General features: G+C 40.2%; 1 protein-coding gene across 1 annotated transcript in view; it reads right to left on the bottom strand.

Moving 5' to 3' along the window:
• The window catches only part of LOC139767582 (transmembrane protein 256 homolog), a 31,176-nt gene that overhangs the window by 2,004 nt on the left and 8,181 nt on the right, over positions 1-20,991 (bottom strand). The window contains exons 2-3 of the mRNA XM_071697015.1: positions 12,175-12,322; positions 1,056-1,174 (exon numbers count right to left, since the gene is read on the bottom strand). Coding sequence (XP_071553116.1) covers positions 1,056-1,174; positions 12,175-12,322 — 267 coding nt within the window. The remainder of the gene's footprint in view (positions 1-1,055; positions 1,175-12,174; positions 12,323-20,991) is intronic.

Raw genomic sequence — 20,991 nt, forward strand, 5'->3', positions numbered from 1 at the left:
ATAAATATACAATTTACACTTCTCAAGTTACAACCAGGATTAAGTTATTCAATAACCCATTAATGTGGCTAAGATTTAGACAACTTTTTTTTTAACGACAGCAGGGGCATACATGTTAATAATTCATGTATCTGTTAACTCTGCCTTGAGGTGAAAATACTGTCATTAATGATTGTACTTGTATCCAACACATTTAGCAGACACTAAAGCCTAATTATTTATCCAAACACTTATCACTCAATATAGAGTTTTCAAGGAGGCCTGTACGAAATGTGCACCCACATACTGTAATCATATGTAAAAATGACACTCTTACAATATATATTAGAGATAAAAACCCATATTAATCATATCTGTTTCTGACAGAAGCCACTTCTAAAAATACCTTACATCTTACCATGTATGCCTGACAGCATGTAGGTGAAGCAACATAAATCAAATGGCACACATGAAAAAACTTTACTAGGTTGAGCTGAGATCATCTTACCTAGAAAATGCACCAGTTAATTGTAATGACAAACTTAAGTTGATATCTTTGAACATCTAGGAATATCCCACACATACAGTGAACAGTTGTATTATAAATCACATTGTGAGAGGGTCAAAATGCAATTCCTAATGATAAACATGTATAGACAGCTCTCTAGATGTAACATACTGTGCAGATGACAAAAACTACATCCACTTGGGACAAATACACCACCAATCATTCTTCCTACACCATGGACACCTGAGTGATATCATCAAAACAGTGATCTAAAAATATCTGAGTAAAGGTTGGAAAAGCTCACTAAAAGAGGAAAAATTACAAGGCTGGGCACTTACTTATTAACTGTTATTCACTCACCTCATAAAGATACATGCACATCATCACCACACTTCTTGACCTATGGTCATGGCCATCACAGAACATACGAAACATAAGTTTTGAGATGGGAAATAAAAAATCAGGTTACTGAAGCATTAAACTTGACCAGATGATAACACTCCCTCTGAAAAATGATATGCTACTTGCAGTATACATCAAATATTGAAAATGTTCAATTTTGACTTACTAATTTGGGTCGTCTGCAGAGAGGAACCCCAAGTAAGGCCAAGGTGTGTAAAAAGTGGTACCGGTTAGCAGTCTCATATACCTGCTTCAGTTCCTCAGGATATTCTCGTCGGTAAAACACTGCAGGAAAGAGGATTAACTTTATGTATGGACTATAAATCATTAATTATTTATTTATTTACTTTGCTTTGTCACTGTCTCCCGTGTTAGCGAGGTAGCGCATGGAAACAGACGAAAGAACGGCCCAACCCACCCACATACACATGTATATGCATACACGTCCACACACGCAAGTATACATACCTATACATCTCAATGTATACATATATATACACACAGACATATACATATATACACATGTACATAATTCATACTGTCTGCCTTTATTCATTCCCATCATCACCTCGCCACACATGGAATAACATCCCCCTCCCCCCTCATGTGTGCGAGGTAGTGCTAGGAAAAGACAACAAAGGCCCCATTCGTTCACACTCAGTCTCTAGCTGTCATGTAATAATGCACCGAAACCACAGCCCCCTTTCCACATCCAGGCCCCAAAGAACTTTCCATGGTTTACCCCAGACGCTTCACATGCCCTGATATAATCCATTGACAGCACGTCGACCCCGGTATATCACATCGTTCCAATTCACTCTATTCCTTGCACGCCTTTCACCCTCCTGCATGTTCAGGCCCCGATCGCTCAAAATCTTTTTCACCCCATCTTTCCACCTACAATTTGGTCTCCCACTTCTCCTCGTTCCCTCCACCTCTGACACATATATCCACTTGGTCAATCTTTCCTCACTCATTCTCTCCATGTGACCAAACATTTCAAAACACCCTCTTCTGCTCTCTCAACCACACTCTTTTTTTTTACCACACATCTCTCTTACCCTATCATTACTTACTTGATCAAACCACCTCACACCACATATTGTCCTCAAACATCTCATTTCCAGCACATCCACCCTCCTGCGCAAAACTCTATCCATAGCCCATGCCTCGCAACCATACAACATTGTTGGAACCACTATTCCTTCAAACATACCTATTTTGGCTTTCCGAGATAACGTTCTCGACTTCCACACATTCTTCAAGGCTCCCAGAACTTTTGCCCCCTCCCCCACCCAATGATTTACTTCTGCTTCCATGGTTCCATCTGCTGCCAAATCCACTCCCAGATATCTAAAACACTTTACTTCCTCCAGTTTTTCTCCATTCAAACTTACCTCCCAATTGACTTGACCCTCCACCCTACTGTACCTAATAACCTTGCTCTTATTCACTTTTACTCTCAACTTTCTTCTTTCACACACTTTACCAAACTCAGTCACCAGCTTCTGCAGTTTCTCACATGAATCAGCCACCAGCGCTGTATCATCAACGAACAACAACTGACTCACTTCCCAAGCTCTCTCATCCACAACAGATTGCATACTTGCCCCTCTTTCCAAAACTCTTGCATTCACCTCCCTAACAACCCCATCCATAACCAAATTAAACAACTATGGAGACATCACACACCCCTGCCGCAAACCTACATTCACTGAGAACCAATCACTTTCCTCTCTTCCTACACGTACACATGCCTTACATCCTCGATAAAAACTTTTCACTGCTTCTAACAACTTGCCTCCCACACCATAAATTCTTAATATCTTCCACAGAGCATCCCTATCAACTCTATCATATGCCTTCTCCAGATCCATAAATGCTACATACAAATCCATTTGTTTTTCTAAGTATTTCTCACATACATTCTTCAAAGCAAACACCTGATCCACACATCCTCTACCACTTCTGAAACCACACTGCTCTTCCCCAATCTGATGCTCTGTACATGCCTTCACCCTCTCAATCAATACCCTCCCATATAATTTACCAGGAATACTCAACAAACGTATACCTCTGTAATTTGAGCACTCACTCTTATCCCCTTTGCCTTTGTACAATGGCACTATGCAAGCATTCCGCCAATCCTCAGGCACCTCACCATGAATCATACATACATTAAATAACCTTACCAACCAGTCAACAATACAGTCACCCCCTATTTTAATAAATTCCACTGCAATACCATCCAAACCCGCTGCCTTGCCGGCTTTCATCTTTCGCAATGCTTTAACTACCTCTTCTCTATTTACCAAATCATTTTCCCTAAATATAAATTAGTCAATAAATCTCTCAATACCCTCCAACAACATCACACAAATTTTCCAAACTTACCCCTGATCTTAGCCTGTCCCCATTCATTTATATGCTCCTTTTTAATTCTTACTACATTTTCTCCATATATCCATATCATTGGAGTTCATAATTTCTTTTAACACAAACTTTTCACAAAACTGTTCCTCTCACTTATTTCTCTCATAACCCAACCAGTAATACATGAGTTAACATGTGAAAGACAGACAACAGGAGACATGACTGGCCCACAACTGTGAGTTTAACTTCATGAGAAAATGTAATTCCCCTCAGCAGTTTTTTAAGCTATCACCGACTCACCACTGCTGCACATTAACCTTCTCAGAGTATACCTGAATTTATAAAACATTTGTCTAAACGACTTTTGAAGGTGTCTATAGTCTTAGCATTCATTATGTCTAACAGTAACTTATTCCAGTGCTCAACAGACCTATAAAGAAACATCTTCCCACATCCATACAACATATTTCAACATTGAGTTAAATTCCATTTGTCCTGGTACATGCATTTCCTTGTATTTTCAAAAAGATGTTTGCGATATATGCTATAGAAATGTTCAGAATTGTGAATACTTGGATTAAGATGGTGCGAAGTCTACATTTCTCAAGGGAGAAAAGATCCAATTGTTTTAACCTCTCTTTGCATGCCAGATTTCTAAGGGAATGGAGTCAATTTTGCTGCATGTTTTCATACTTGTTCTACTTTCCCTCTTCATTTTTACAGTTTGGGGACCAAAATTGGACTGCATATTCAAGGTTTGGTCTTACTAGAGAATTATGAAGTGTGAAAATTGTTTTTGGTGTTTTGTAATCTATGTTCCTGGCCATGAAACCTAACATCTGGTTGCCTTTTTTACTTGCTGCTTGACACTGTTTAGTGTACTCCAGATTGTTGCTAATGACAACTCCATGGTCCTTTTCTTCATTTACTTTAGTTAGAAAGTTCTCAAATAGTTTGTGGTTGTAGAGTATATTCTTGCCTCCAAAGTACATAACTTTACACATGTCTACATTAAACTTCATTTGCCATCTGTCTCACCACTATCCTAATAAGTTAAGATCTCTTTAAATCATTTCACAGTCCCGCCTGTTTACAGATCTACCTCCTTGCTTAGTACAATCAGCAAATTTGGAGCTCTTGGACATGAGGCTGAATTCTAGGTCATTAATGTATAATATGAAAAGAATGGGGCCTAGGATTGACCCCTGTTGCACACCACTTGTTATGCTTACCCAATCTGAGTCTTCACCATTTAATACTACATGCTGCTTTGTTCCAGTAAGCCAGTCTCTCATCCATGTACAGAGTAACATAAATATACATGCCATGAGCAAAAGAATATGGTGACAGTTGTTTAATTATAACTATTTCTTTCACTGCTGGTTAGTTCAGAGTTGGAAAAAAATAAATTAAAAAAATTTACCAAGTCCCTTCCATAATTGCGGTTTGTTCTAACCACTTTTCACCGGCATGCATTTTCAACACACACACACACACTTAAATATGCGTATATACAGACGATCCCAACTTACGATGGTTCAACTTATGATTTTTCGACTAAAATGGTGCAATATTGATACGCATTCAAAAGAAATTGTACTTTGAAATTTGATCTTTTTCTGGGCTAGTGATATGCTGCACAGCAGCAGCAAGCCACAGCATCCACTCAGCCACATGATCACGAGGGTAAACAACCATATTAAATGTATTTTTGACTTACAGCATTTTCAACTTACAACGGATTTATCGGAACGTATTTTGAAGGTTTGTTGAATGTGTTTGATGATAGAGTGGCAGATATAGGGTGTTTTGGTCGAGGTGGTGTGCAAAGTGAGAGGGTTAGGGAAAATGATTTGGTAAACAGAGAAGAGGTAATAAATGCTTTGCGGATGATGAAAGCCGGCAAGGCAGCAGGTTTGGATGGTATTGCAGTGGAATTTATTAAAAAAGGGGGTGACTGTATTGTTGACTGGTTGGTAAGGTTATTCAATGTATGTATGATTCATGGTGAGGTGCCTGAGGATTGGCAGAATGCGTGCATAGTGCCATTGTATAAAGGCAAAGGGGATAAGAGTGAGTGCTCAAATTACAGAGGTATAAGTTTGTTGAGTATTCCTGGTAAATTATATGGGAGGGTATTGATTGAGAGGGTGAAGGCATGTACAGAGCATCAGATTGGGGAAGAGCAGTGTGGTTTCAGAAGTGGTAGAGGATGTGTGGATCAGGTGTTTCCTTTGAAGAATGTATGTGAGAAATACTTAGAAAAGCAAATGGATTTGTATGTAGCATTTATGGATCTGGAGAAGGCATATGATAGAGTTGACAGGGATGCTCTGTGGAAGATATTAAGAATTTATGGTGTGGGAGGCAAGTTGTTAGAAGCAGTGAAAAGTTTTTATCGAGGATGTAAGGCATGTGTACGTGTAGGAAGAGAGGTTAGTGATTGGTTCTCAGTGAATGTAGGTTTGCGGCAGGGGTGTGTGATGTCTCCATGGTGGTTTAATTTCTTTATGGATGGGGTTGTTAGGGAGGTGAATGCAAGAGTTTTGGAAAGAGGGGCAAGTATGCAGTCAGTTGGGGATGAGAGTTTGGGAAGTGAGTCAGTTGTTGTTCACTGATAATACAGCGCTGGTGGCTGATTCATGTGAGAAACTGCAGAAGCTGGTGACTGAGTTTGGTAAAGTGTGTGAAAGAAGAAAGTTAAGAGTAAATGTGAATAAGAGCAAGGTTATTAGGTACAGTAGGGTTGAGGGTCAAGTCAATTGGGAGGTAAGTTTGCATGGAGAAAAACTGGAGGAAGTAAAGTGTTTTAGATATCTGGGAGTGGATCTGGCAGCGGATGGAACCATGGAAGCGGAAGTGAATCATAGGGTGGGGGAGGGGGCGAAAATCCTGGGAGCCTTGAAGAATGTGTGGAAGTCGAGAACATTATCTACGAAAGCAAAAATGGCTATGTTTGAAGGAATAGTGGTTCCAATAATGTTGTATGGTTGCGAGGCGTGGACTATGGATAGAGTGGTGCGCAGAAGGGTGGATGTGCTGGAAATGAGATGTTTGAGGACAATATGTGGTGTGAGGTGGCTTGATCGAGTAAGTAATGTAAGGGTAAGAGAGATATGTGGAAATAAGAAGAGCTGGTTGAGAGAGCAGAAGAGGGTGTTTTGAAATGGTTTGGGCACATGGAGAGAATGAGGAAAGATTGACCAAGAGGATATATGTGTCGGAGGTGGAGGGAATGAGGAGAAGTGGGAGACCAAATTGGAGGTGGAAATATGGAGTGAAAAAGATTTTGAGTGATCGGGGCTTGAACATGCAGGAGAGTGAAAGGCGGGCAAGGAATAAGAGTAAATTGGATCGATGTGGTATACTGGGGTCGACGTGCTGTCATTGGACTGAATCAGGGCATGTGAAGCGTCTGGGGTACACCATGGAAAGTTCTGTGGGGCCTGGATGTGGAAAGGGAGCTGTGTTTTCGGGCATTATTGCATGACAGCTAGAGACTGAGTGTGAACGAATGGGGCCTTTGTTGTCTTTTCCCAACGTTACCTCGCCCACATGAAGGGGGAGGGGGATGTTATTCCATGTGTTACGAGGTGGCGATGGGAATGAATAAAGGCAGACAGTGTGAATTGTGTGCATGTGTATATATGTATATGTCTGTGTGTGTATATATATGTGTACATTGAGATGTATGGGTATGTATATTTGCGTGTGTGGACGTGTATGTATATACATGTGTATGGGGGTGGGTTGGGCCATTTCTTTCGTCTGTTTTCCTTGCGCTACCTCGCAAACGCGGGAGACAGCGACAAAGCAAAATAAAAAAACCCTATCATAAGTGTAAGGGATCATCTGTATACTTGATTGTCATTTTCTGCATTAGTGAGATAGTGCTATGAACTGACAAAGAAAGACCACATCCTCCCTTATCCATTCTCTAGCTGTCATGTGTAATGCACTGAAACCGCAGCAGCCTATCCACAACAAGGCCACACAGACCTTTCCATGGTTTACCCTGGAAGTTTCATGTGCTCTGGTTCAGTCCAATGACAACACATCGGCCACAGTATACAGCACAATCCTAATTCACTCTATCCTGGACAAGCCTTTTACCCTCTTGCATTTTCACTCAACCCTTCAATTTACAATTTAGTCTACCCCTTCTTCTTGTTGACTCCACTTATGACAAATATATCCTCTTTGTTAACCTCTCCTGACTCATTCTCTCCATATGGCCAAACCATTTCAGCACGTCCTGTTCAGCTCTCTCAACAACACTCTTTCTATTACTTTGAAATTTGATCTTTTTCTGGGCTAGTGATATGCTGCACAGCAGCAGCTAGCCACAGCGTCCACTCAGCCACATGATCACAAGTGTAAACATCTCTCTCTCAACCTTTTATTACTGCACCACTCTCTCTCCCTCACCCTTTTATTACTTACTCAATCAAACCACTTTACACCACATATTGTTCTCAAACATTTCATTTCCAACACATCCACCCTCTTCTACACATCCTCATCTATAGCCCATGCTTTGCATCCACATACCATTGTCGGAACTAAAATATGTTAAAATATACCCATTTTTGCCCTCTCACACACTGACCTCTCTTTCCACACTTCTTCAGGGCTCCCAGAATCTTTGCATCCTTGTCCACCCCATGACTCACTTATACTTTAATGGTTCCATTCACTACCATATCCACTGCCACATGTCTAAAATACTTCACTTTCTCCTATTTTTTCTCATTCAAAATCACACCTAAACTAATATGTCTTTCAACCCTACTGAACCTTGGTTTTATTTACATTTACTCTCAACTTCCGACTATCATACACTTCCAAACTCAGTCCCCAACTTCTGCAGTGTCTCACTCAAATCTGCCACAAGTACTGTATCATCAGCAAACAACAACTGACACACTAAACAAGCCCCCTCATCCCTTAAAGACTGCATACTCGCCACTCTCTCCAAGACTTGTATACCTCCCGGATCATCATCCTCCCCAGAAACAAATTAAACAGCCAACGAGACGTCGAACACCCCTCCCACAGACCAATCTTCACTTGGAACCACTTACTCTCCTCTCCACATTTGTGTTTATGAACTGTCCAAGGAATTTTCATAAGCAGGGTATTTGAGGAGTACCATTCCCATGACCATTCAAATAATCATGGGTCCACTTTATTAACCCTTTTGCTGCATAATCAATTTTCAGAGGGTGCCTCAAAAGCATCAATAATCCTTCAAAACATGTAATTATTAATTAGACATTTTCTATTACTTTTTCAATATCAAAACAAGATATATTTTCCAAAAAGGCTCCAAAATTTCTTGAAATTCATACTAAACAGAAGAAAATGATGATTTATATAAAAAACAATAGTATCTGATAAATTTTTCTCCTTTAACTAGTAAATAAATTCACATCTAAATCAATGAACAGCTAAAATCATTATTCTTAGAAAAAAATCTAAATACCAGTACACATTACATGAAAGCCGGCAAGGCAGCAGGTTTGGATGGTATTGCAGTGGAATTTATTAAAAAAGGGGGTGACTGTATTGTTGACTGGTTGGTAAGGTTATTTAATGTATGTATGATTCATGGTGAGGTGCCTGAGGATTGGCGGAATGCGTGCATAGTGCCATTGTACAAAGGCAAAGGGGATAAGAGTGAGTGCTCAAATTACAGAGGTATAAGTTTGTTGAGTATTCCTGGTAAATTATATGGGAGGGTATTGATTGAGAGGGTGAAGGCATGTACAGAGCATCAGATTGGGGAAGAGCAGTGTGGTTTCAGAAGTGGTAGAGGATATGTGGATCAGGTGTTTGCTTTGAAGAATGTATGTGAGAAATACTTAGAAAAGCAAATGGATTTGTATGTAGCATTTATGGATCTGGAGAAGGCATATGAAAGAGTTGATAGAGATGCTCTGTGGAAGGTATTAAGAATATATGGTGTGGGAGGAAAGTTGTTAGAAGCAGTGAAAAGTTTTTATCGAGGATGTAAGGCATGTGTACGTGTAGGAAGAGAGGAAAGTGATTGGTTCTCAGTGAATGTAGGTTTGCGGCAGGGGTGTGTGATGTCTCCATGGTTGTTTAATTTGTTTATGGATGGGGTTGTTAGGGAGGTAAATGCAAGAGTTTTGGAAAGAGGGGCAAGTATGAAGTCTGTTGGGGATGAGAGAGCTTGGGAAGTGAGTCAGTTGTTGTTCGCTGATGACACAGCGCTGGTGGCTGATTCATGTGAGAAACTGCAGAAGCTGGTGACTGAGTTTGGTAAAGTGTGCGGAAGAAGAAAGTTAAGAGTAAATGTGAATAAGAGCAAGGTTATTAGGTACAGTAGGGTTGAGGGTCAAGTCAATTGGGAGGTGAGTTTGAATGGAGAAAAACTGGAGGAAGTGAAGTGTTTTAGATATCTGGGAGTGGATCTGGCAGCGGATGGAACCATGGATGCGGAAGTGGATCATAGGGTGGGGGAGGGGGCGAAAATTCTGGGGGCCTTGAAGAATGTGTGGAAGTCGAGAACATTATCTCGGAAAGCAAAAATGGGTATGTTTGAAGGAATAGTGGTTCCAACAATGTTGTATGGTTGCGAGGCGTGGGCTATGGATAGAGTTGTGCGCAGGAGGATGGATGTGCTGGAAATGAGATGTTTGAGGACAATGTGTGGTGTGAGGTGGTTTGATCGAGTGAGTAACGTAAGGGTAAGAGAGATGTGTGGAAATAAAAAGAGCGTGGTTGAGAGAGCAGAAGAGGGTGTTTTGAAGTGGTTTGGGCACATGGAGAGGATGAGTGAGGAAAGATTGACCAAGAGGATATATGTGTCGGAGGTGGAGGGAACAAGGAGAAGAGGGAGACCAAATTGGAGGTGGAAAGATGGAGTGAAAAAGATTTTGTGTGATCGGGGCCTGAACATGCAGGAGGGTGAAAGGAGGGCAAGGAATAGAGTGAATTGGAGCGATGTGGTATACCGGGGCTGACGTGCTGTCAGTGGATTGAATCAAGGCATGTGAAGCGTCTGGGGTAAACCATGGAAAGCTGTGTAGGTATGTATATTTGCGTGTGTGGACGTATGTATATACATGTGTATGGGGTGGGTTGGGCCATTTCTTTCGTCTGTTTCCTTGCACTACCTCGCAAACGCGGGAGACAGCGACAAAGTATAAAAAAAAAAAAAAAAAAAAAAAAAAAAAATATTACATAAATATTTGAATAGAAAGTGAAGGATCTTCTTGGAAAAGGGACAAATATCAGGTGAAAAATATGTGTCTAGCCATAATTTTCATTTCTAAATTCAGTACAAACGTACATAGTACAGCATTATGTACATACAGTATGAATTATTGACATCTAAATTTGATCAAAAATAAGAAGCATGGGAAATTTACACCTTTTTTTAATTTACAGGAGCTTAAGTTTGATGTTATTTGATCTGTGAGTTGGCACCATGCGAGAAGCATGTGTACACATGGAATGAATTCAGTCAAGGAGTGTTGCGGTATTTCAAGCTGCAGTATACTGTTTATTGCACATGTTTTGCTCCTTGCTTCATCCCACCAAAGCATCTTTGAAATTTTTCTTGTACCGGCAGTGCTAAGAAACATACAGCCATCAACAGCGAGATTGAGATGGATGTGCTCAAACATTATGAGAGAGGTGAATGAGCAGCTGATATTAAGTGTGCCCTTAGATTAAGTGAATCAACAGATTATTCATGACAATGCCAAGGATAATGCCAAGAGTGGAACATTTATCAGTGCATCTAAGACCTTGTATCCTTAAAATTCAACCATGGAATGCATATTGAGCACACGGACTGGACACTAAACTCATGAAATGTTTCTATCAGCATGTTTATGATACAGGGAGAAGCTTGGAGTATTTATAATGGCTTGGAAGGAAAAGAAGGAGCAGCGAAAGTATTTCAAGCAAGTCCTGGTTGGTTTGGAAATCTTTAAAAACACTACAATTACCAAAACATCAAGATGACTGGTGATGCTGCTTCAATTGATGCTGTTTCTCCTGAAAATTTCCCAAGAGCCCTCAAGACTATTGTCGAGGAAGGCAGTTATTCCCCTGAGCAGAGTTTAAATGAAGGAAACCAGATTATTTTAGAAGAGAATGCTTTTGAGAATGTAAATTTCCCAAGAAGAGAAGATTGCATCAGAATACAAAGTTTATTATTTAATGTTTTTATTAACAAAATTCAAAGTATGGTATTTCTTTTTTTCATATTGTATATATTATGGTATTTCATATTTCCTGGTACATGTATCCTGTTGTTGTCACTGGTATAATATTTGATACTGTCTTAATAACAAAACCTCCCTTACCTCCATTACTTATATTATGATTTATGCATTTCTGATTTACACAACCATTTTCAAGAATGTTACAACTCCATAAATGAAGAGGTCCTCACACTTTAATGATGAGTATATCTGTGTAATATAACAGTGACTAATAAAACATAAAAATCAACCTCAAAACATGAGGAATAAGAAATAAGCATTGCATAATAGGTCAACTGGTATTTGATATAAGCCAGTTTTTATCAATCTTTAACTGCCCAGGATCCCTTTTCCTGAGGACCCTACAGCCCAAGGCTGTACTACAATCAGAAGCAGGGATAGAATGGACTCCTTTGAAGCAGGAAGTTCTTTGATGAGACAACTCTAGTGTGTCAAATATTAATAAAATAACCTTTCAAAAGGTGACTTTTTGCTTGTAGTGTAGCCTAAACAGGTGGGGTTTGGTAACAACACCAAGATTCACCAATATGAACATCAAAAATTCTCCACTATTTTCTCCTTTGGGTTAAATGAGTGTTAGCGTGTATATCTGGATGTCTATATAAACTTAAATATGATAAATGCTGTAAATATGAAGAATCAGCAACTTACCATGAGCACCATATGCACCAAGTGCGACAGCTGAAGCACCTGAGATTCCAGCAATACGGACAAACCAACGAGCATAAGAAGGAATATTAAGCATATCACCTGGCACTACTTGAGCAACTTTCTCAATCACTTGCTGGCCACTGCTACCCTGAAAACATATGACTATATGAAAGCTAGAAACATAATTATTTGTGAACAAAAGCAAATATATCTCTTTCTGCAAAAAAACTTCATCATTTTCACTACAGAAGACACCACCGAATTAATTTCACTGCACCGATGATAAACCTGGATTCCCTTCAGAGGCCTTTGACTAGACTTTGACAGCTTGGGTAAAAGATAATCTTATTTAATAGCTCATGGCTAAATAATCTTTCCTCATCTGGTTAAACATCATCTTCATGATGCCCTTGACACAACTGGCCTTTGACTTGACGCATATGAATCAAGTCAAGGACCATCTTCACTATAGCGTCATCCACATTATACTCTCAACTAAATACATCCTGACATGTCAGGTCAAAGGTAACCTTCACTATACCCTCATCTTTCTTACCTCTGTCATCAATTGCCTTTGACCCAACCTATAGAGGTAAGTTCAAATGTTATCCCACCTACTAAACACCCTAAAGGATAATGGCCTTTGAAATGACCCTTATGGATCAGGGCCTTTGATCTAAACCTTAAAGTACTGTTTCAGGCTATCTTCTTCACACCCTCATCTTCATTCTTATCTTCTACATCACACTCTGTTCTCAGCTGGTTCTAACACATGCACAGTAGCTCATGTCTCAAGTGCAAGACAGAGCAACAGTATGGTCAACCATCCAATTATGTAACATGACTGTATGAAGTTAACCATCCCATATGTAACATGACTGACTAACAGTAATGTGGCATGTTAACCATCCCATATGTAATATGCCTGCCTAACAGTGTAACCGCAGTGTAGCAACTAATATCATTATTATCTTTTTTTACTTTGTCGCTGTCTCCCGCTTTAGCGAGGTAGCGCAAGGAAACAGACATAAGAACATACACGTCCACACTAGCAAATATACATACCTATACATCTCAACGTATACATATATATACACACACAGACATATACATATATGCACATGTACATAATTCATAGTCTGCCTTTATTCATTCACATCGCCACCCTGCCACACATGAAATAACATCCCCTTCCCCCTGCATGTGTGCGAGGTAGCGCTAGGAAAAGACAACAAAGGCCACATTCGTTCACACTCAGTCTCTAGCTGTCATGTATAATGCACCGAAACCACAGCTCCCTCTCCACATCCAGGCCCCACAACTTTCCATGGTTTACCCTAGACGGTTCACACGCCATGGTTCAATCCACTGACAGCACGTCGACCCCGGTATACCACATCGTTCCAATTCACTCTATTCCTTGCACGCCTTTCACCCTCCTGCATGTTCAGGCCCTGATCTTTTTCACTCCATCTTTCCACCTTCAATTTGGTCTCCCACTTCTCCTCGTTCCCTCCACCTCTGACACACATATCCTCTTGGTCAATCTTTCCTCACTCATTCTCTCCATGTGACCAAACCATTTCAAAACACCCTCTTCTGCTCTCTCAACCACACTCTTTTTATTGCCACACATCTCTCTTATCCTGTTATTACTAACTTGACCAAACCACCTCACACCACATATTGTTCTCAAACATCTCATTTCCAGCACATCCACCATCCTCCGCACAACTCTATCTATAGCCCACGCCTCACAACCACAGAACATTGTTGGAACCACTATTCCTTCAAACATACCCATTTTTGCTTTCCGAGATAATGCTCTTGACTTCCACACATTCTTCAACACTCCCAGAACTTTCGCCCCCATCCTTAATTCCAAACGATACAATCAATGCAATCATACCTTTAAAAAAACCTCCTCCCACTACTTCATTTCTATAATCAGTATCCAAACTGTGTGAAAAACTGATCCATAACAGAATCAAACTAAACATTTTGCTCTCAACCACACAATATGGTTTTTGACCCTATCACTCCACCACCCCTATGCAACACCTTAAACAACATACCCTAAATGGCTTCAACCAACCACAGTACCCTTCTACTTATTACTAGTGGCAAAAAGCATCAACAAAGCATTCAACAGTTTTCCTTGACACATCTTCACACAAAAAATACTTGACACTGCCCTCCACAACAACAATAAAAAATGGGTGGCCAATTCTATAGCCAGCTCCTATGACAAAGTCACTAACAATGGCTTCACCTCTAAAACATTTACTTGACAATGGAGTTTCCAAGGGTCCAGTTCTTTCTCTAAGTTTGTGGGTGAAGTTGTGCATAAGTTAAAAGGTTATGTTGGGGTAAGCAGTTTTCTAGACTTACCTCTCTATTCTCCCTCAGTGATAACTTGGTGAGGTTGGAGGTGAAGCTGATGTATAATATTGTGAATGATGTACAGAATGTTTTTGTGCATGAATCTGAAGGATCCATTAAGGTGAAGATTGGCCTGGATTGTTGTTTTCTAACATTATACCATGGGGCACCAGTGCCATGTGTCCTCTGAGACACCAGCAGTGATTGTTGAGGTTGAGGGTGAGGTTACGGGTAAAGTTAAGGGGAAGGTTGTACATGAATTTAGAAGTTATAAAAAGTAAGTAGTTTTTTGGACTTCTCTCTATATTTCCTTTGAGCCAACTTGGTGAGGTTGATGTATAATATTGTGGATGAGGTTCAGAATCACTGGACATGAGTCTTAAGGTTCTTTTAAGGTGAAGAAAGATCTGGTGCTTGCTTTGTTGTCCGTTTGTTACAAAAATAATCATGTTTATTACAGTCTAACATAGCACATTTTCTATAAGCAAGCAGCTACTTTGTTGACAGCCACAAAAATGTAAGCGACCTTTTTCTTTGAAAATGTATCGAGCAAGGTGATATTACTCTCTTTCCTCTATATACAAGCAAGGTGATATTGGTCTCTGTCCTCCAAAATATTAAGCCTCTTTAAGATGCACAAATTTGTACAAGAACATGATGGCTGCACTGAAAATATCACCCATCACAGAGTAGAATGACCAAAGGAAAATACATGACAAGCTCCTGTTCCAGAGACTGAGGCAAAATCAAGCAGCAATGTAATAACATGGTGCAAATGGTAGCTTCACAGCAATCTGTCCCTAACAGAATAAGCCTAAGAGGTGACAATGAAGAAGTTGGGAGGACCTTTAAGCAAAAATATAACCTCTAAGTTCTGGCAGTAGGTTTTAAGAAGAAACCTGATGAAATGTTCACACCTTTTCTAACCTTGGGTGGAGATGAATTACTTGATAGGTATAATTCATTTGAGTTCCCAACACCAAAAGATAACCAGCTTAACTCAGTTACAGTGCTATAAAATGTACTTGCCAAATTTGATGCACATTTTGCCTTAAAGAAGAATGTACAGGCTGATAGGTCTACATTTTGAAAGTGTGTGCAACAAACAGGAGAATCTCTAGATCCATATATCACCAGAGTCTGGATATTATGCAAGGAATGTGAATATGGAGATCAGAAAGAAAATTATATGGAAGATCATTTAGTATTTGGATGCTCAGATGAGTCTTTTCTTGAGAAATTCTTTGAAGAGGATGACCTTAATTTTGATGCAGCAGTCAAAATCTGTGTGGCACACCAAGGAACAAAGATGCAAACATCAGTACTTCATGGGGAAGAACCAGAAGCTGTCAACAAGGTAACCTTGAAGAAAACCATGAAGAAGACAAAAGAATGAAGACATCCAACTTGAGGACCATACCTGAACCCGAGGAAATACAGTTTCTGTGAAAACAACCATATTTAGAATGAAAAGTATCCAGCATATGGTAAGACCTGTAGCAAGTGCAAGAAGAATCACTTTGCAAGTAAATGCATAACAGAACCAAACATGGGTTCTAGGAGTATGGTCATTGGTATTCAAGAGGATGCAGACCCAGAAGATGACTCCAATGTCCAGTACATTATGAAACTTTCAACCTGATGCAGTGACAAGACCATCATGAAATGTCATTAATGGAGGTAAGCGGTAAGAAGTTTCAAGTTAATTGTGGTACAAGCGTGAATGTCATTCCTAAACACACAGTGCCTTACAAACAGTTAAAGCCCTGTCAATGTTGTATGTGTGGAATTCTACTAAGATAAGCCCACTGGGAGTGTATAATAGTTATCATCAATTGTAAGACTAAAAAGAAATATTCTGTAGATTTTTTTTTGTGAGACAGAATCTTGTAACAGTTTTGTGTAAGTTTTCAGAACAGATGAATCTGATAATTGTGAACTATGAGAATACTAGTATAGTTCAAGATTCATTCTCAAATTACAAGGATGTTTTCAGAAGAGCTAGGGAAATTTATATGAGTTTACATGAGAAAGACAGACAACAGGAGGTCTGACTGACTCACATCTGGGTTGTCTGGTAAATATGAAAAAATAGAGAAGTTTAACTTAACAAGAAAATGTAATTCCGCTCAGCAACAGACTTCTACCGTCCCCGTTACGTTGGACATTGATACAGTTTATTTCAGGCATTTTTCTCAGAGTATACCTGAATTTAATTTTTTTTTTTTTTTTTGTCTACACAACTTTTGAAGGTATTTATAGTCTTATCATTCACTGCATCTGATGGTAACTTATTCCAGTGCTTAACACATCTATACAAAAAGACGCTTTTTTTCCCCACATCTGAAGTACATATTTTAGCTTTGAATTTTATTCCATTTGTCCTGGTAACCATATCTTGTATTTCAAAAAGATGATCATGATTTACTTTATTGAACTTGTTCAGAATTTTAAGCACTTGGATTAAGTTGCCATAAAGTTCATGTTTTTTCAAGGGTGAGGGGATCCAATCGTTTTAGCCTCTCTTCGTATGCCAAATTTCTAAGGGATGCAATTAAGTTTGCCATGCTTCTTTGTACTGCATAATCAAGGTGTGGTCTTAATAGAGAATTATTTTTTTTTTTTTTTTTTTTTTGCTTTGTTGCTGTCTCCCGCGTTTGCGAGGTAGCGCAAGGAAACAGACGAAAGAAATGGCACAACCCACCCCCATACACATGTATATACATACGTCCACACACGCAAATATACATACCTACACAGCTTACCATGGTTTACCCCAGACGCTTCACATGCCTTGATTCAATCCACTGACAGCACGTCAACCCCGGTATACCACATCGCTCCAATTCACTCTATTCCTTGCCCTCCTTTCACCCTACTGCATGTTCAGGCCCCGATCACACAAAATCTTTTTCACTCCATCTTTCCACCTCCAATTTGGTCTCCCTCTTCTCCTCGTTCCCTCCACCTCCGACACATATATCCTCTTGGTCAATCTTTCCTCACTCATTCTCTCCATGTGACCAAACCATTTCAAAACACCCTCTTCTGCTCTCTCAACCACGCTCTTTTTATTTCCACACATCTCTCTTACCCTTACGTTACTTACTCGATCAAACCACCTCACACCACACATTGTCCTCAAACACCTCATTTCCAGCACATCCATCCTCCTGCGCACAACTCTATCCATAGTCCACGCCTCACAACCATACAACATTGTTGGAACCACTATTCCTTCAAACATACCCATTTTTGCTTTCCGAGATAATGTTCTCGACTTCCACACATTCTTCAAGGCTCCCAGAATTTTCGCCCCCTCCCCCACCCTATGATCCGCTTCCATGGTTCCATCCGCTGCCAGATCCACTCACAGATATCTAAAACACTTCACTTCCTCCAGTTTTTCTCCATTCAAACTCACCTCCCAATTGACTTGACCCTCAACCCTACTGTACCTAATAACCTTGCTCTTATTCACATTTACTCTTAACTTTCTTCTTTCACACACTTTACCAAACTCAGTCACCAGCTTCTGCAGTTTCTCAAATGAATCAGCCACCAGCGCTGTATCATCAGCGAACAACAACTGACTCACTTCCCAAGCTCTCTCATCCCCAACAGACTTCATCCTTGCCCCTCTTTCCAAAACTCTTGCATTCACCTCCCTAACAACCCCATCCATAAACAAATTAAACAACCATGGAGACATCACACACCCCTCCCGCAAACCTACATTCACTGAGAACCAATCACTTTCCTCTCTTCCTACACGTACACATGCCTTACATCCTCGATAAAATCTTTTCACTGCTTCTAACAACTTGCCTCCCACACCATATATTCTTAATACCTTCCACAGAGCATCTCTATCAACTCTATCATATGCCTTCTCCAGATCCATAAATGCTACATACAAATCCATTTGCTTTTCTAAGTATTTCTCACATACATTCTTCAAAGCAAACACCTGATCCACACATCCTCTACCACTTCTGAAACCACACTGCTCTTCCCCAATCTGATGCTCTGTACATGCCTTCACCCTCTCAATCAATACCCTCCCATACAATTTGCCAGGAATACTCAACAAACTTATACCTCTGTAATTTGAGCACTCACTCTTATCCCCTTTGCCTTTGTACAATGGCACTATGCACGCATTCCGCCAATCCTCAGGCACCTCACTATGAGTCATACATACATTAAATAACCTTACCAACCAGTCAACAATACAGTCACCCCCTTTTTTAATAAATTCCACTGCAATACCATCCAAACCTGCTGCCTTGCCGGCTTTCATCTTCCGCAAAGCTTTTACTACCTCTTCTCTGTTTACCAAATCATTTTCCCTAACCCTCGCACTTTGCACACCACCTCGACCAAAACACCCTATATCTGCCACTCTATCATCAAACACATTCAACAAATCTTCAAAATACTCACTCCATCTCCTTCTCACATCACCACTACTTGTTATCACCTCCCCATTTGCGCCCTTCACTGAAGTTCCCATTTGCTCCCTTGTCTTACGCACTTTATTTACCTCCTTCCAGAACATCTTTTTATTCTCCCTAAAATTTAATGATACTCTCTCAATTATAAAGTGAGAAAATTGTTTCTGGAGTCTTATACTCTACGTTACTGGCTATGAAACCTAATTTTTGGTTCCCATTTTTACTTGCAGCTTGACACTGTTTAGCGTACTTCGGATTGCTGCTAATGGCAAATCCAAGGTCCTTTTTTTCACTTCAGTTAGAAAGTTTCCGAATAGTTCGTAATTGTAGCATATATTCTTGCCTCCAAAGTACATGACTTTACACTTGTCTACATCAAACTTCATTTGCCATCTGTCTGACCACTCTGCTACAGCTCTACCTCCTAGTTTAGTACCACTGGTAAATTTGGAGATCTTAGATATGAGACGGAGTTCCAGGTCATTAACGTATATCATGAAAAGAATGGGACTTAGGACCAACCCCTGTGGCACACCACTCACTACATCTAGCCAATCTGAGGACTTGCCAAGTAATGCTAAATCCTGCTTTCTTCTGGTAAGCCAGTCTCTCATCCATGTCCAGTGTTTTCTTCACCGATTCCTTGTGCTTTGAGTTTATGTAAAAGTTTCTTGTGAGGTACATTTCTGTCCCAATTCTGATAAATAATATTAAATATTCCTGCAAATCTGTCAGACATGATCTTCTATTGCAGAAACCATGTTCATTGTCCAATATAATTTTGTGATCTTCGAGAAACGTGACAATTCTATATCATATATTTTTCCCATCATAATACCTAACACTGATGTAATGCTAATTGGGCAGTAGTTCAAGGCACAGTTTTTGTTTCCCTTTTTATTTATGTTTATATTTTATTATACTTTGTCGCTGTCTCCCGCGTTTGCGAGGTAGCGCAAGGAAACAGACGAAAGAAATGGCCCAACCCCCCACCATACACATGTATATACATACGTCCACACACGCAAATATACATACCTACACAGCTTTCCATGGTTTACCCCAGACGCTTCACATGCCTTGCTTCAATCCACTGACAGCACGTCAACCCCGGTATACCACATCGCTCCAATTCACTCTATTCCTTGCCCTCCTTTCACCCTCCTGCATGTTCAGGCCCCGATCACACAAAATCTTTTTCACTCCATCTTTCCACCTCCAATTTGGTCTCCCTCTTCTCCTTGTTCCCTCCACCTCCGACACATATATCCTCTTGGTCAATCTTTCCTCACTCATCCTCTCCATGTGCCCAAACCACTTCAAAACACCCTCTTCTGCTCTCTCAACCACGCTCTTTTTATTTCCACACATCTCTCTTACCCTTACGTTACTCACTCGATCAAACCACCTCACACCACACATTGTCCTCAAACATCTCATTTCCAGCACATCCATCCTCCTGCGCACAACTCTATCCATAGTCCACTCCTCGCAACCATACAACATTGTTGGAACCACTATTCCTTCAAACATACCCATTTTTGCTTTCCGAGATAATGTTCTCGACTTCCACACATTCTTCAAGGCCCCCAGGATTTTCGCCCCCTCCCCCACCCTATGATCCACTTCCGCTTCCATGGTTCCATCCGCTGCCAGATCCACTCACAGATATCTAAAACACTTCACTTCCTCCAGTTTTTCTCCATTCAAACTCACCTCCCAATTGACTTGACCCTCAACCCTACTGTACCTAATAACCTTGCTCTTATTCACATTTACTCTTAACTTTCTTCTTCCACACACTTTTCCAAACTCAGTCACCAGCTTCTGCAGTTTCTCACATGAATCAGCCACCAGCGCTGTATCATCAGCGAACAACAACTGACTCACTTCCCAAGCTCTCTCATCCCCAACAGACTTCATACTTGCCCCTCTTTCCAAAACTCTTGCATTTACCTCCCTAACAACCCCATCCATA

Source organism: Panulirus ornatus, chromosome 62 (assembly GCF_036320965.1).
Source record: "Panulirus ornatus isolate Po-2019 chromosome 62, ASM3632096v1, whole genome shotgun sequence".
Taxonomy (NCBI): domain Eukaryota; kingdom Metazoa; phylum Arthropoda; class Malacostraca; order Decapoda; family Palinuridae; genus Panulirus; species Panulirus ornatus.